General features: G+C 43.1%; 1 protein-coding gene across 2 annotated transcripts in view; it reads right to left on the bottom strand.

Moving 5' to 3' along the window:
* nlgn3a (neuroligin 3a) overlaps positions 1–18,752 on the bottom strand; it is a 114,190-nt gene that overhangs the window by 12,485 nt on the left and 82,953 nt on the right. For both annotated transcript variants that reach the window (XM_058649545.1, XM_058649547.1), the window contains one exon: positions 2,535–3,324. In XM_058649545.1, the coding sequence (XP_058505528.1) occupies positions 2,535–3,324 (790 nt within the window). The remainder of the gene's footprint in view (positions 1–2,534; positions 3,325–18,752) is intronic.

Raw genomic sequence — 18,752 nt, 5'->3', positions numbered from 1 at the left:
AATTTGCCAAGCCGACACACTATGGTGAGGTACCACGGCGGACACAAAGATCCAGTTTACTGCTTCTCAGCACTGCTTGAAATTGTGATAATCAGCTATCGTTGACTGTATAAACTTCTGGTTGCAAAACAACCTTGTGCTTTGAAGCCCTGAGATTTGTGCCATGTCAGTTTTTGCAACACCATATTCACAGAAAACACCTCTTGTCTCCTTGGTGTTCAATTCAGGACGAGCTATACAACTTGCTTTTTCTTTTTTTTTTAAATTGTATTACGTAATATATTTATTTTGTAGTTTGCTTTTTGATTTGTTTGACCTGTTTCTGCTGTGTATTTGTTGTGCCTGTGCAGCACTTGGTCAACTCAGGTTGTTTTAAATATGCTATAAATAAAGTTGCCATTGGCATTGACAGGTGTCCTCTGGAATATGCTAGCTGTCAATCACACTGGTATCCACTTGAATACATATTGTGTGTGTTTGTCATCTAGTTTCCTCTAATAATTTACAATGTGTGCTATTGAAGACGACCTGAAACTAGTGATTGGGACCATGAAATCCTCAGGGAAATGTTTACTGACACAAGTCAAGTGAGAAGTAGGCTCATTTCCCCACAGACCTCTATTTTTTCCTCCATGCAACCAGCAGATTTGCCCCCTGGTGGCTAACTGCTACGTCCAGGGCTTCTATGTCCTTACACAGTCTATGCAAGTGATGTGTAAATATACACAATTAACACAGGGTCAGCAGTACAGTGCAACATGTCGTTTGAACTGTTGTGCACTGTGTTGACTCCGATTGGTTGCAGTTGAGAGGAAAGCCCGTCATTGTCCATCAGAAATCATTTCACAAAATCGAAGTTCAGTGTAATTCTGTTACCTGCAGGGCTCAAATCTTTCTCATTAAAATTAAATACATTCTTCCATCGTAAAACAACGGATAATATTCATGGGAGGACAAGTAAAAAAAAAAAATCCATCTGTATCTACAAACTGCAGCTTTGTGTACATTGACACAACATGGCCGCCAGGCAGGGAAAACAGCTGTTTAGTCCAAGCATCACTAATGGACTCCAATGCTTTTCCTTGAGGAGCCAAAACAGCTGATGTCAAAGCCAGACGGCTGGATGTAAATGCCACCTGATTGGACAGCAGATGATATAGAGACAGATAAAAAAGAGAACAAGATTTCAGATTGTATCCAAGTCAGGATGGGATCAATACCTCTCTGGTAACAGGGGTTATCAAATTACATTTCAGTTGTTGCAAATGGTTACTAGTCATCATACAAATTGGCTAGACTTTGTGACGGGTGGTGGTGGGGGGTTGTTGAGCATAGTGGGGACCAGGAGTCACCCAAGGCAAGAGTGATTGACTGGGTTCAGGCTGAGGGATCAATACTGCTGGGGGCAAGACTTTGATATGCCTCCCTGATAAGTCTCTGTGTCCTTTGGGCCTGGGTTTAATAGCGCCAAACACACACATACGTGCACGCACACACACGCACACAAGTATACAGAAAAGCAGAAAGATATGCACACATGCTCAGTCCAGAGAGAGTCAGCCAAGCACAAATAGCACAACACACATTCATTTAATCTTCCCCGGATTCAATATGTCCCAGGTTTTCGGACTGAGACCACGGAAGTCCAGGCAAAAACATCTCTGAAGAAAAAATAAATGCCTCCGTTGAAAAATTTATTTTCTGGTCCACTCAATTTGTTGTAAGGATTCCTATTCCCTGCAGCTTCTTTTTTGTAGCACTGAAGCACTTTTATTGAACAGAGATAGGACATGTCTGTGCTGCGATTAATGGCTCAGTAAGTTTGTAATTGTTTGATCACTTGTTTTCACTAATGTGAAAGTACTGTTATTTAACTCTAACGAAGACTAACAATGGATACGTGAGATTATTGAGTTGCTAGACCCATACGACAAACAACTGAATGTGAGCTGACTTTGAATCAGTTATACCAGTTTCTGAACGGTCAGAGCAAAATGATTGAGAAGATTCTGCAATGCCAGTCAACGCTAGTTATGAGTATTTCAAAGTTAAACACAGAAAGCATAAACAACACAATAAAGACATCCTAACAACACTATGCAGCTACTGTAACTGCAGCCAGTCAACTGTCAAATGCTTGTTTTCATCTGATGTTATACAGCAACTATAATACTGGTTATTATTATTATATAATCACTTATACAATTCAATATTTATAATTCATACTAAGAAAAGGGATATTGGTAAGAGTACCAGTAATACTGATGTGCTTGACTTAAATAGAGAGGCCAGTGTCATACCTATTTACATTGTCATCATTAAAAAAAAAACATCTTCAGAGGCACTTGGCTTCTCATCTTCTTTGCACAAATTGTTTAAGATTAAATTAGGTGCACTTGTCTTTTTATGCTTAATATGCACACAAACAAATAAACTGTGAGTTCAACAGGTTCCAGTTATAATAAAGAAATTCTGACGATTCATTTGTAATTGGTGTAACGAACGAAAAAATGAGACACAGTGATTTCACTCACCCGGTCTTGGCAAAGTTGGTCCAGTAGGTCATTACCACGGCACTGAGCATGACATCGTTCTTAGAAAAGTTACAGGGAAAAAGGTCGGTGGGACCAATCATAGGAATTCCAAAAACGTATGGCACTTCATCCCCGTGGGCGGCATCGGACCAGGCAGGCTTCATCAGGCTCTGGCAGTGGTGATAGAAGGCGTAGAAGTAGGTGGGAGAGCCATAGCGAGCGTGGAGATCGGCCGTCACCACTGATGGCTCGACCCACTGGTGATCGGTGAACAGCGCCACCAGCGTTTTGCGTCTGGTTTCTGGATTGTCTCTATCCGCCCAGTCTGTGTACATGAACTTAATGGTCTCCCTCAGCGTGTCCTTACCCTCGGGGTACCCGTACAGACTGTCCACAAAGTCTGAGACGGAGAAGTCAAAGTCATTTCCGGACACGCCATCCTCTGAATCCACCACGTTCTCCACAAACCGCAGCCCTTCGCCCTGGTTCACCCCCAGCATGATGTCATAGTTGAGGAACTCGCCCTGCTCCATCAGGATCTCGGGGTCATCAGGAATAACATCGCCGTCGATCACGGGTCCAAAGGCCACGTGGTACCTCGCAGGTTGTATGTCCTGCTCCACCAGCTCCCTGGAGCTCTTCTTCCTCAGACAGTCCACCATGTCTAAGGTGTCCAGGACATTACAGCCCACCTTCTCTGCCAGGAGACGAGTATACTTGACTGGCTGGTAGTTCACGGCCCAGCTTGAGAGTGCTGACCCGCTCTGAATGATGGCTCTGTGGAACAGACCTGCGCAACGACAAGAGGAGACAGGATAATGATTGGAGTGTCGCTACATTGTGGAAGATAATTCAGTTACATGTTCAACTACATGATGGTTAATTTTGTCACTGCCATGATCAAGAGCGTGCTGTCAGCTCCAACAGCTGATAAGAATAACAAAGGAAAGACAAAGAAAGTCCTTGTTGCCACGGGTAAAATTAATAGAATCATGGCTGTGGTAATGAATGTGCAGATGGCCTGGTCTCACAGCTCACAGACAGAGAAGGGATTCAGTGTTCTGTCTGTCATTTTCTCTGCTTCCATCCGTCTCTATATGCTTAGTCTGTACGTTTGTCTGGAGCAGATGCTGCCAATGTGCCTCTGCAGGCTTTGTTGCAAATAGTGGATGCATCAAAACTGGCAAACCAGACCGTACCATACCGAGCAGGAATTCATTTGCCCTGTATGAGATGCACTGTGCTCTTCAATGTATGAACCTTATGCCCAAGCCCACCTCCTGTTAATGTACTTTTCAATGTAGCTGTAATTGGATGAGCCGGAAACACTGCAATTATAGACACAAATGCTCCTTTTCTGCAGTCATTAAACACACACCCAGAGAGGCAGAGAGAGAGAGAGTGTACCTCTGCATCAGTTATGCCCTGTGTCAGTTAAAAGTCTTTTTTTTCCTACCTGAAAGATCACTAAATTTTACAGGAGTTTGTGGGTGGATTCCTATAAATAAATATAGACCCTTTCTACCTTTGTTTGCAGGGGTGAAGCTGCACATATTCACCCTGCAACACAATGCAACACAGAGCCACACAACACAAAGACCAACCTGCACTACGTCAAAACCATCTGGGTCTATGTGTGTGTGTGTGTGTGGGTAGGTGACTGGAGTTCAGACACTGAGGCAAACACATCTACAAGTCTGATGGGGTTCTCTCACAAATTGAATTACATTTCCGCTACAGAGAAATATGAAATAAATCCAAAATCACCACAAGGAACAGATCCCAAACAACAAACATCGTTTCCTCAGAAATAATCAAATTGCGTCCTCTTTTGAAACATTTCTCCAATACCGGCGAGTGAACTGAAGGTGACATGGCAACTTCTCTGTCTCGGGTAAATCTTCTTCACATCCTCGCCAATACAAAATCTCACTTTCTCGGTGGCGACTGACTGACAGCAACACTCATCTGTCTAATAAATATATGTGTTGAATTCACAAGTCTGGGAGAAAATCCGAGGCAAAGCTCCCACCACTTGACCACGCTGCTTTATTGCACGAGGCATGATCACTGCTGGAGTCGAGTGATTCCACTGAACTAGTGATATTGTAAACCACAGCGGATTAAGTGCTCCTGAAATGACACACATAAAAAAAAAACAAAAAAACGCCACACAAAGCCCAGGAAAGAAAAGCCCACAGTCTTAGTTTCAGATATTTCAGCATCAGTGTGGTTGGCTGTGTTGAAGTCTTGTGTGTTTATGAGGTAAACAGCAGAGTTAAGTGCCAGATATATCACTTTGGTTGTCTTAATCAGAGGCGGCGGGGGGCTTATTTCTTCTTGGCAAAGATGAAGTGTTTATTTACAGCGCTATTTACATTTATTTGTTCACAAGTAGTAAGTAGAATTAATGTGTCTGGGCGAACTGTGAAGTGTTTCTGTGGTGAGTGTGTTTACAAGTAGAAACCACAGTTGGTATGTTTGAACAATCATATTTGGCCCAGACAGAAACTATTTCAATAATGTAAAAAAACAACAACTCCAAAACAAGTTCTTCTCAGTGCAAACACATGTTCAGTGTTTATTTTATATGATTCTACATTGTGTGTCTTATTTGTGTAGATGTCCTTGTCATGATGCTGCCCTTCAAGCTGTCCTGTGGTCGTGCGTCTCTGCAGGATGACGGCCAGCGTCGTGTCCCAGTGAGTGAGCGGAAGCAGATGTCGAGGGTTTCACCCACTTGAAAGCATTAGAGGAACAGCAGCGAGATGAAAGATGGCCACTCTGACGCAGAAAAGGGCTGGGGCTTAATCCTACCATCCCTCCCTTCTCCTCCTCCTCTTCCTTCCTCTTCCCTCCCCTCCCCTCCCCTCCCTCCCCTTCCTCTCACACTCTTTAGTGGTATTGCCTCTCTTCACATCTCAACTCAGATTGCACTGTGCAGACAGTCAGTCATGGTGCAGGAAGTCTGTCCTGAATCCCAATGCCGTGGCAGCCACTGCCACTTTCTAAATGTCTTTGATCAGAAGTTGCTGTAGGGAAACGTTTGCCAGCAGAGCAGTTACTGTGATTGCCAATGCCATTTGACAGACATATGTATATCAAATCCGTTTGTTGTAATTGAGGAGAGCAGATTGAATGCAACTCGGCTTGGTCCCATGTCTGTCTGTCTGTCTGTCTGTCTGTCTGGTCAGACCCCAGAGATGGCCACCTGCTGAGGAGCCATAGCCAGGTTGACGCTACTTGATTTATACCCGGCTTTGGTTGATGAGCGGTGGGAAGAGTGATTGAGGCTTCACCATTGTTTTTCTAGAACCGTATCAATCCAGCGCACACGAGCTGTCAGTGGACCAATAAATATGTATTAGTGCTACGTTTGATGAGCCCCGCTGAGGTAGGACGCTCACTAGGGAAGGTCAGAGAGAGAGGAGAAAAGCACAGGCTCTATCACCCACTGAGGGAATCCACTAATTATCCACACTGGGAGGTGTATATGCGTGTCTGTGGGTGCGTGTGTATTTGAGTGGACTTTGATTGATAAGCCGCGGTCATGATGAATAGACCGACAGACGACAGGCATCACCGTGATGGCGGTTAACCATTTGTGACATTGTTTTGTCTCCAGCACGCACTCTGTGACATAGATGCGGTTACTCACTCAATATCCTGACAAAATTAAAGAGACGGAGCACGGTCATGTTTGCCTCACGTTTAACTTTAAAAGCAACAGATAGCCCTATCATTATCACCCTGTGTTTGACATGCATGAACCCGACACCAAAACTGTGAGCAGATCCATCAAACCCTAGCATAGCTGGCAGATTGAGGTCATGCTGAATTATGACTGGAGCGCTGAGGTAATCACTCATTGGGTCCCCGCTAAAATACTGTCGCGCCGCTCGGCAGCCGCCTCTGCGCTACCGTTTTCTGACCTCGACCGCGCTGCCCCCTCACTAGACACCTGTTAAATGGGCATGTGGTTCAGGCCCTGGATTGGAGGAGTGGCCTGTGGAGATCATTTACCACTGATGGAGGGGGAAAGAAGGTTGACCTTGAGCCTATAATGACCAGCGGATAGGGTAGAGAGCCACATTTCACATGCACGCACTAAAACATGAGTTTGGGCCATCTCCTGACAACCGCAATTTGGATTAAATGCTGATATTAATGAGCCAATGCTGCATTACTGAAGAGAGAGAGTGAGAGAAAGAGAGAGAGAGAGAGTGAGAGAGAGAGTGAGAGAGAGAGACAGAGCGAGAGAGAGAGAGTAACATGACATGGCTAAGCTGTGGATCACTGCTGATGTGTTATGTGGCAAATATGGGCATGTTTGAGTGTCGGGCTTGTGTTAATAGTTGATGCCAGTAAGCGCCATAAATGACTGTACTTTGTACTCTGGAACATCTGGACAAAATCACTGAAGCATCAGCAGTGATTTTTTATCAGTATGGCCCTGAGATACATGTGAGTGTAAAATGCATCCCGACAACTTAACAATGTCATGAAACCAAAAAAAAAACAACAACAAAAAGTTAACAAAGATGGCATTAATGGGAGAGCTATCAGATGACCTTGAAACTTGGCTGAATCTCATTTTATAGGCCACTAATTAATTTTTCTAACAATATTTCACATGACTTTCAGAGATAAAATATGTAAGGAAGCAAAATCTTATCTAAATTCCTCTCATATCCATTAAAGACATCACAAGGGACAAGTTACGTGGCCACAGGGACATGTCTTTTTTTTTTCCTCAGCTATAACTCCTTCTAGATCTTGTACTTGCATTTTCTTCACCCTCAATCTTTCCTCTGGTCTGTTTTTCTGCCTCTCTTGCTATCACACTCTCCCCGTCACTTTTTCTGAGAGACCATGCTGAGTCCCTCCCTGCTGATGATTAGACATAAGCCTGCATTCAGCGGGGCCTGAATCCTCTGAGCCATCTTACCTCCACCATCTCGTCAGTGTAAGCAAATCTCCACAGACCCGCAGACTATACTGAGCCCCTCTGTTGCAAACATGTCTCTCCGACTCAGTCCTCAATACATTTTGCGCTGCTTCGTGCAGCATTTCACTCCGACTCTTATCTTCCTTCTCTGTCAGTGCTGGTTTTATCATCTACTTTCCCAAATCCAAATCTGTTTTTCTAAACGCTCAATATATATGAAGAAGGTTATTCCCTTCTGGAGTATTTAAAGCCAGCTGAATGAGGAATACTGTTTGTATAGCGTTCGCCTAATTGTTCAACCTTGGCCACATGCAGTCACATAACATGGTTAAAGTTGCTGTCTCCATGGTTACAGCCTACAGTACCACAGGCTGCTTCCACTTAAACACAAGTGCCTCTGGTCTGATCATGCATTAGTCCATGGATAATTTCACACGCGCAGCCCCGGAACAACACCGTCATTATTTTTTTTCCGTTCGCTCAAATACTGAACTTCAAAAATGACCAATGTAGACAAAATAAGTGAAAGGACAAGATGTACATTTCTGCCACAGTAGTGGTCTCACTGAATACACTGGTTCTCCCACATGCTACACAGTGATTTCCTGTAAGCCAAAGCTCTAAATCTTTCTGGGAGTAAAGCTGCACATATTCATGTAAGTGTGTGTGTGTGTGTGTGTATGAGCAAGATAACATTAGACCAATTATAGGTACTTGTTTGCTTAAACATTAAAAAATAACACATATGCCTTAAACACACAGAAAGGGACTTACATTTCGAATTCTATTCTTGTAACTTGGCTTTACGTGTTTGTTCTATTCAAATTAACTTTGAACTGATTTCATATAAGACGATCCAACAGGATAGCTGCCAAAAGAAAAGCAACAGTTTGTTTTACATGGATCCAAACACACACCAGTGCATAGTTTCTTAATTCCTTCATGAATTTGTCTTCCATCCTGGGAGGTTTTGCAGCATTATTTGAGTGGAGAGTGGGGGGGGCTTTGAAACAGAAGGACTGCCCTCCTTGTGTGTTAGTAACATCCATATCGAGGTAGAGTCTGAGTGGCCTGTGTTTGTCAGTGTGAAATGTGTTTCATGCCAGCCCTATATAATGTTGTTTGAAGCTGTTGGTCTTCTGTTTCAGACTAAAGAATATCCACATGCCTGCAGGCTGTGGCTTAGGCCAGATAAAGAGTCGGATCCATTAGAACGGTTGGAAGGAAGAAAGAGGGCAGAAAAAAAAAGGAGCAGAAAAAAAAGAGAAAATTGTATAGGATGGAATAGGAGAGACAAGAATAGGGTGGAGGGAAGAACGAGGTATGAGTGAAGAGGAAGAGGAGGACAGGCAGGAGAGGAGAGGAGAGGAGAGGAGAGGAGGATAAAAATGACCCCATTGACAGGCTTTTCCACGGTTGTGGGATTGATGTGTTCCTGAGCCCAGTGAGTGTGATATCTCCTTCTAATCACAACGTGGCATCCACTGGTCAATACCACACACTCCAGGCCTCATCATCACACGCATGTTGGCCTCCCTCTGTCCACATGCACAACACAGCGGGGCCACTGCTCAGTCTTGAAGTCATCAGACTGACTGCTAATCACAGGCAATAAACGCCACAGCACTTGTGGAGTAATTCTCAAAATTAAATTCAGCCTGGGATCCAGCGTGGGTGGGGTTTACAACATCGGGACTTTTCAGATTAGCGACTGTTGTCAGCAGATTAAACCGAAATTTCCAATGCTTCTCTCGGATTGTCTTAAGTTTTTTGGTGTTTCTGTGTTGCATTGTGCAACACTGCAAATTGGATCTGGCACTCAGAGCTGGATGAAGCTGCTATTTATTTGTGTGAGCTTTGTGATCCAGTTATACACAGAAGCACAAGTGTATTTTAAATGCATCCACTCGCTGACTAAAAACCATCTTGTGACACTTAAAAAGGTGAGGGCAGCTTTTAAGTACGTTGCTGTAGCCAGTTAAGTGTTGGGACGAGTGTGTGATGCATGAAACAACCAAAGGGTGAGAGTGGGGTCTCTTTTCTGCAGCTGACATTTGTCGAGTGAGCTCGTCATGCTTTATGTTGTCTAGAATAATTCTATAAAAGAAATACGAACCATTCGCCATCAGTATCGACACTGTTCGTATCAGTATCACTGTCAGGCATAAATAATGAAGAATAACCATCATCTTAAATGACCTGAAGTCACATGACCCAAAACAAATAGAAAATGTTAGCATCCATATGTTAATGGTGTGTCATCAGTGCAGAGCAGAATTAAGAGGGGGGTCATTTATTTTTACATAAGTTGATATAAAAAAAACATCTAAATAAAGCAAAGCTGTCTGTGACTAATATGACAGGTGGACAATGGGGACAACAGCCACTGTGATATTAAACTTGAGGATATAAGAGCCTACAGTAGGTGATGATACTGGACAGTGATTTGAATAAAAACCCCAAGGCAGTGAGATGAGTGACAAGAATTGTCCTAACAACTTCTGAAATGTATAAACTGCTGTGACAGTTTGTCTTTTATTTGCTACATTGTGATTGTTTTTCTTTTCTTTGCTTTTATCAAAGCTGTTGAAAACTGAACCAGGAAAATTCACACCGGGTCATAGAATGCTAATACCTGAGCCCCTCCCACCAGAAAATTACAGTTACTTCAAGTGAGACAAGCGACCTGAGGTAATCTTTCCATCTCACTATAATACACACATTATATTGCGTACCGTGTTATTGTTTGACTCTATGCTTTGTGTCCGATACAATACATCCTTGAATTTCTACCACTCTTGATATCATTTTGATTCAGTCTTTTCTACATATATATTTTTTTTCTTATACTAAGCTGTTAATATGATGATTTGAGCCATTTAAAAAAAAAAAAAAAGGATAATACTCCAACTGTGTGGTGCACATTTGCATCCCTCACTCACATACTGGTCACATGACGATGGTGGCCCACATCTCTTTTCACCACTGCTTATGCGTGAGTATTTTCATCATATTTTCAGTGGGCAGCATCTATTTTCTCCTTTTTCCGATATCAAGTCCAGTGAGTATTGTATTGAATTATCCAGACAGCAAAAGTCAAGCTCTCTGTTCATGACTTGTCCCATGCACAGACTAAAAAACACACTTGCAAGTTTTGCTTCTACCTGAGGAATAATTCACCAAACTAAAAGGCGAGTGCATGCGGCACATTCTCACCAATTGCTTGCCTGTGCCACTTAAGAACAAATGTGTTCATACAAAAATAATACTGTAGTATTCTTGATTTACATTTATGATAAGAAAATGCCATTTACTACACTTATTATTCATTCAACTGTGTCCTGTGTTTTTCTGGAATGTTAACTGTGCATTCTCATGACTACACATGCATGTGCACTCCCATGCAGAATCGATTTCTGTGCTTCTCTCCACCCCCTGCAGCTTCTCCACCAAACCAAGAGAAACCAAGAGAGCCTGCACACTGATTTTTTTTTTTTCTTTTTTCATTTGCACTCATGCATGTGTCACTAATGCTGCAGCGTCTGAAAGGCAGAGAATGCTATCTCTGTGTCCTTCTACTGCTGTAGCTCTCTTTGTGTTGTGCCATTCGAGGTAGAATTCACTCAATCCACACTGCTGCAGTGCTTAGATCGGCCTGATAGCTGTGCACGCACAATAACAACACACACTGTCAGCGAGCCTTGACTAGGCGTCAGTGTGGAAATGGGAAGAATAATGAGTTATTACGAGGTTATCGGTGTGCATCTCCATGTCATGACTGTGTAAGCAGCTCTGCTAATCTCATTAGATGAGACAAGTTGTTTAAGACGTTTTCTGACTTCCCCCTCGCTTTTCCTACTGTGTCCACAAATACATTTTAAATCAGTGCGCTATGAGGAAATCACTTAGGATTTTGGCCGCCACAGAAACTGGTTTTCATGGGAGAACTGTGGAGGTGGCTGCTGTGTGGTGACAGTGATAAAACCTCTGACTCCTGCCGTTTCTAAATATAAGCATCATGCTTTACAACCCATCTGCACGGTATAGCAGCCCAAAAAGCTCATTTTTTGTATGTACAACAAACACTGACAGGCAAGACAAAGAGTGCATTGACTTCAACAAAGCAAAACTCCAAAAGTGCAAGTCAGATGTAAAATATGTCTAGTATACGGGGGGCTCGAATCTATAAGTGACACACTAATATGACAATTCGGCCATGTGATGTGAAAAGATGGCAAACCTTTCTCCTTGGCGACATCTTGCGCAGTGACAGCCAGATGGGATGGCTGAATTCAATTTTTTGGACAAGGAAAGCCACAGAGAGGGCACAGTTGCATTTGTGACTGACAAATTATCGTAAGGGGTGTACACCCCCCGAGGGGAATCAGGGGGATAGAGAGAAAGAAAGCGAGAGGGAGCGAGCGAGAGGGCGAGCGTCTGAGTGGCTAAGTCTTGCAGAAACAAATTAGCTGTGAGCTGTAGGGGTATAGGAGGTGAAACTGAGATGGATACGCACATCCTGGCTAAAAGCAGGCGGTGGGTGGAAGCTTACTGCTTACCCTAGCCCTTTTCACAGTCTTCCAGTGCAGCCAAATCACTAGCTTACAAGTCTTTGAGTCTGGTGCAGAAAAGGATATGTCCCCGATTACATTGACTCACACACAAAGGAAAACGAGGTGTGTGGCGTTCACTCGTGCGTCGGGCGTAAAAATGTTGGCTTAGCTGCACATATGCATTCTCTAAACTTTGACATGTTCTCGAGGGAATTCCAGTTCTACTCTGGCAAACATGGAAAATACCTATAGGCAATGTGTGATGTACAGTACACACACACTAATGATTCAGGAAGCTCATTAGGAACTACACATAGAAGGCAGCAACCTTTTTTTCTCTGACCGAGAACATCAACAACTCCTTTAATCTAAACCACTATTAATGAAGCAGAACTAGAGGACATGTTTAAAAAAAAAAAATAAATAAAAAAAACAACCTCTCATTGATGCAATGTACTTTTCTGCATGTGCCCCACTTGAAATTACAGAGGTCTTCCTATTAGAAAGACTCTCTCTATTACCGGAACCTTTTAGGGTCAGTAGTCAGACCAGCACTAGCGGCAGCAGCAGCAGCATCCAAGCTGATTAAGTATTCTACCAGGCAAGAACGTGCCAGGCTGGGCACGGGCTCCAACAGCGTAAACATATTTTTCTCGTTATGTCTGTGCCGCTCTGCATGTTCCTCTCTCCCAGTGTCTGACACCACTGTTCCCTGCTCCGTCCATTGTGCCAGTAGCCCCGCAGCCAGGAGCCACACAAGCTCAGCCTAATTCGAGGCGGCACACCATGCAAACAGTAGACCAAAATAGGACGGATACGTGTCGGCCTCGCCTTCGGCCTCATTCTTCGGCACAAAAAAAAACTCAGAGCGCTGCAAATTTGATCCCAGCACTCGAATGTGGGTTTACTCACTCTGAGGAAGACTGCTGTGTTTGGTACGTGCCTGAGCGTGCCTCTATATGTTCTCTTCCCCGCTAAAATTAAGTGAGTATACCTGGGATTTGTGAACCTGGATGAACCTGCTAAAAAAAAAAAGCACTAATATGGCGTTATTTTTTTGTGCCACATTGTTTAAAATGAAGTTCCGCGTGTGAGCAGACAGTGTTGCGTGAGGACACATCTGTAGAGGAGATGACGTGAGTTCACACATGCTCAGAAATAATGCTAATAATCTGCCCTGTGGTGTCGCACCAGAAAGGATGCATCACTGCCAAAAATGAAGAGGACAAAGAATAAATGACCATGTTCATTGGGGTCTCGTGTGTCCACTGGTGTTTATAAAAATATAACAAAAGCTGATAAAAACCCGTGTGCATTGCAGAGTCGTCTGACCTGGGAGTGAATGCTGACCAAGCAGATTCTCAGTGGTCAAAAACCCATATAACCATGGGTTGTAAAACGTTTATTTTGGCCTGTGGAAATGGGGTACAGGTTAACCTCTTTTTGTACGTGTGATGAAAGACGCACATTGGAGAGATAGCAGCAGCAGTGTTGCAAAAACCCATCCCTGGAGAGCACTATGTCTGCTGTCCCTGCCTCATGTTTCATACAGTAAACTCCGATCGAGTCAATTACAGCGGCACACTCTTTACCCACTATGGCCACTTACTGTAAGTGGACAGTGAGACAATTGGGTTATAACATGTCCTGCCTTACAAAAGGCCTGGACAAGTTTCATTGGCAGCAGCAGCAGCAACAGCAGCAGCTGGATATATTCCCTAACAAATCAAGTCAACTGGAAATCCCAACAATTAAGAGCTATTTATGCTGCCGATCCGAACTCAGCATCCGGCGACTGAGCATCGATCTGCTGCAAAACTAATCTGAATCAATCCATTCTAAAGTTTTTATTTTGATTAGGAAATACGCCGAGTTGCTGAGACGTTGACTTCGGTTATGGAGATTAAAAACGTGGCGACCGAGGAGTTCATTAATCTGAGATTCTTCACTTGTGCTTCCTCTAAACAAAAGCGTGCTGACTGCACATTTATCTGCGCTACAAACTAGAAAATATATCTTAGGAATTCAAACAGACAGACATATGGATGAACTAAGCTGCAGACATCTATTCTCATTGTGTCACAGTCAAAGAAGGGGGGGGGGGGGGGGGGGGGATAAAGGGGAGTCATGGGAGGATAAGGGGGTAAAGAAAAAGACTTAAAATTCCTCAGTGGGTGCTATTGTCCCAGGAGAGTATTCAAGGCAGGCAAAGAATCTCTGCATAGGAAAACAGCACTCGGCACGCTAACTGTGACTTTGCATTCATTGCGAGGAAGACACAAGTATCTCAATGCGCAGGGTGACTCATGCAACCATTTCATCTCCAATATGTGCTGTTTTTGAGCACAGTACAAAAGACTCCGAAATGATATCAGAGGGTGCGATTTGGCTGAATCAAATCAGATACTTCACGTCCATCAGGGAAATTGAACCATTTTCTCCCTGATGTAGATTTGTCAGATGTATTCAATAACAATTTCATTTCTTTTGAACTTTAAATAATGAGGAAAAACAAAAGATAACTGTGATTTTTATTTTCTCTTAAAAGGCATTCCGCAGTTTTATTGTTATGAGAATTTGTGATTGTTTGTTTGTGTGAAACAGTCACAGGCTTAAATTCCACTGTTTTCTGTGCCGGTCTACCTCTCGGAACAGTTTGCTCAAAGCATTTTCATTTAAGTGCATTTTGCGCCGCTCTGCCACCCGTCTATAGGGTCATATTGGCTTATGATGCTCTGCAACTGTGAGTAAATATAAGCCCGTGTATTAGATTTGGGGCCCGAGATAAAATCTAATTTCTGTGAGCTCAGTGAGAGAGATTGCTTGCTGATACACATCCACAAATCCAAGGCCACATCTGGCAGGACATATCAAATATACATGAACCTCAGAAGATCATGATAAGGCTGCACTGCCAAGTCCACATCACATTTTTGTTCTCCGTAAGGTGTTTGGTATCAACACTCGCACTTACTTTGATATTTACTCCATTTGTGGAGACAAACACGACATGACATTGATCTTTTGCCAACGCCTTGGTTACCGTCCAACCTCATGACGATACTGAGCACCAAGGAGTGAATATTGTAATGAAGGCAATAAAGCATGGAGATGACTTGGCTGATATTGAGAAGTGACAGCTAATTTCAGTCATTGGTGTAGCCAGCTGATAACAGATTGATAGTGTCACAAACTGTAGCGGACAAGTAATTAATATTTATTGCGCCGTCTCCATTTGTAACAACAATGCATCATATTGAATTTCAGATGAAAAAAAAACTAAGTGACAGAAAACATCTCAATGCCTGGCACCGTGTCAATCTCATTTCAGCCTGGCCGGCCTCATGACAAGGACTGTATGCATTCCCGTTCCACGGTAGCACTCGGGCAAGTTTTTAACTTTTGTCAGGACAGAATGTGGTGTATTTTTACCTCTGCTCCTTCCTGTCAAGCTTTGAAAAGGCCAAATGGATAGTGGAGGACAGTTTCTTCACCAACTCAATACCCCAAATTGTGTTGGCTGATTTCACTGGAGTGGTGGAGCAGGGAGTAAAACTTGGAGTGACAGGCCGAGGTCTGGGCACAAGGGCAGAGAGGTGTGAACTGATCTGTGGTAAGGAACAGCACATTCCTGCCCCGGCAGCTTATTCATCTGTGAGTCTGTGCATATGTATTCATGTACGTACATTTAAGTGTATGTGTGCGTGAGAGAGTTCGTGCACACCATGAATTCTGTTTACGTTTGCATGCTATCCTGTGCGTGCACACACGCCTGCGCCCTCGTGAAGTTCTTGTGCAGCTTGTGAAGATTGTGTTACTGCCTCACTGAGGGTAATAAGGCATTCAATAGTTGCCTTTATCGCCTCAGCAGCCACACTTAAGATTATCAGTGTTTTACATTTAAACCAGGCTGTAGGCAGTGGAGGAAGGAAAATACCAAAGTAAAGAAATAATATTACAGTCATGTGACAGAAATGCACAGTTTCCCGCTCTCACTCTCTCTCTGTGTGTGTGTGTGTCATGTTTTTCTCTTCCTATTCATGCTAAGACGCAATCTATTCACTCTCATGTCTCCACCGATATTTTCTTGTGTCTCTTGCCACCAGCGCAAATGCAGATGTAGCCATATGAAAGCCACAAACACATGAAAGAGTATGTGGACGTACATGTACACAAGGCCTCTGCGTGTATATGTGCATGTGCACGTGTGTGGCGCTGAGCTGAGGTGAGCTGAGACTGCGAGAGCAGGCCAACCTTTAATGACAGTCGATCCCATGGGTCCAGACCTGGTAATGCCAAAGCCGGGCTGTGTGTTCTGAATGTGCATGCCAGTATTTGTGCATGCACATACATGTTTCCGCAATAAGGTTGTGGATTTGACTCCCGTGCGTCGTGAGCCACTGAGCGCGCTTGTCGATCAGTTAGGCTGCATGCGGGCGCGCTCCACTCTCTCAATGTCAAGCTTACACATATTCTGCAGCAACTAATGTCACAACGCTTGACACGTATCTCACCCACAGACATTCTCTTCCCAGCACACATTCAGAGTGACATCAAGTAAGCCTGCTCTCAACACTATAGACTGAACCGCATGTAGTTGTCAGCTTCTGTCACCACATGAAGAAATGAAAAACAGGTGTCAACTCATTTATTTACATTCTCCTTTTAATGTACTTGACAAACGTATATGAGGCAAAATGAGGGCAATGGGTTTATACAAGGTGTTCCAATCATCTTTTTTTCAAATAATATTTTGACATGGTACAATTAGTGAGTCCATTTAGCTGCGTCACTTTCAGAGCCCTGGTATTGCATGCTGGGTCACTGCCACGTGTCATAGCTCACTGTGACATTAAGAGCAGAGCCATTGTTAATGTTATAAGTATAAACCTGCAATTTAAATGTCTACTGTGAAAAAGCCTAGTGAAGGGTCTATATTTTCTCATTTTGAAGTTGTATTTCTGCCCTAATGAAAATTTATGGCGCCACGTGTATATGCTGTGCTCACTCAACACATTGGAACTTGTAGATTCATTTTATATCAAAACAAAGTTGAATTACCTTACTTTTTTTTTTAAACAAATAAGCCTTTTAAATTAATATATATTATGAAACATAAATATAATCAAACATTCAAAGTCTTTATCACTAGCTCTGTGCCTCACACTGATGTAGGGAAAAAAATCTGGATAAAGCAGCTGAGTGTGATTGCATATTGCAGTAATATCCTGACGAATACCGGGTGCATAACATGCAACGCTGAATTAAAGGTGCTATTAGGCTATAAGTATCAAACCTCATTCTTGTCTTTACGAAGAGCAGCCAAATTGCAGGGTCTCCATTAACGGAGTAATGAGGACTCTTTAGAAGCCCGTGAATGAACACATCAGTTTAGGAACCTTGAATCAAGATTGTTTTGTCAAACCATTAAGCTCTAACATTTTTTGCAGCGCTTCATTGTCATGCTGCAATTGAGTGGACTTTATGTTTCATATAAATGGGGGAAAATAAGAATGGACAGAACGCACCATAATACAATGCAAATGTAGAGTTATACTAATAACAATTGAGATATACTGTATATTAGTAATAAAGTCAGAAATGAAATATGTGCAATTCATTAAATAAATGACACATTCAGTTAACATAAGGATGGAAGGAGGAAGATTAAAGATGTGTAATTGCTACTTTTTATTCCGATATCTTTAAATATTCTTTGAAGAACAACCTTTTGTTTCCATTCATTGTGGTTATCTCACATTTGACAACGTGCTCTCACAGGTGAGAATAGTTTGTATTCTGTGTACACGTTTCCCTGATACATCTGCACATGACAGCAGAGCCTACGGTTGCTGTCATTTACTGTAAATAGCTCGGAGCATATCAGTCCTAGCGCACATTGATTTCTGTCAATCTCTCCCCATGTCGTCGCACACTTTGTTTGCCTGTGTCGCTGCACGCGGAATGTTTGCAACTGGTCTTTGTTCATTCAATGAAGTACTTCCATGGAAACGTGCGTGTTTTCCTGTCTGAATTTTAATCACACATAGGCCAGCAATGGGTTTTTGGCATTGACAAGGATGCTGTGCTTTTGGCACTGATCTGTAGCTGTTCCCATGAACACCATCAGATATTCAACGTGCCATGTTGTTAGTCTCCATCCTGCTCGCCAGCTTCATCGTTTTGGGGTTCCGGACAAATTACAGCGGTACAATCAACAGTGTTTGAATAATGTAACACCATACTGCTGGAGAAAAAAACAACACATACACACACAAAAAAAAACTATGCCGTTCCTCTGTGATTCTGTATCTCAAGTAAGGAGCATGTTTTGGTATTACAGATGTGGTCTCCAAGGAGAACTCAGGTACATATACACCCCTGTGTTCTCTCCCAGGAGGTCAGGGTCAAAGGATAGCATGAGCTGGATTGGTATTTGATCCATAGAGGGAAGGTTTATTCCATACTGCTCCTTAATAGAGACCAGAGGGAGAGAAGGAGAAGCTGAGGCTGGTGGTACTGTAGCACAGAGGCGCTGTTTCCCATCCAGTTTCCCTCCCCTCTCCTAATGAGCTTTCTATTAGCAGCTAGGGGACGGATTTAGGCAGTTAGGCATACGGAGAAGGTTGGCTAACAATGCAAGTGGTTAGCTAAACAGCTGTTCTCTCTCTGCTGCCACCTCCCATTCCCGGCTAATGAAGCCCTCACCGATGAGCA

Source organism: Solea solea, chromosome 14, assembly GCF_958295425.1.
Source record: "Solea solea chromosome 14, fSolSol10.1, whole genome shotgun sequence".
Lineage (NCBI taxonomy): Eukaryota > Metazoa > Chordata > Actinopteri > Pleuronectiformes > Soleidae > Solea > Solea solea.
This window is presented reverse-complemented; position numbering and strand designations above follow the sequence as displayed.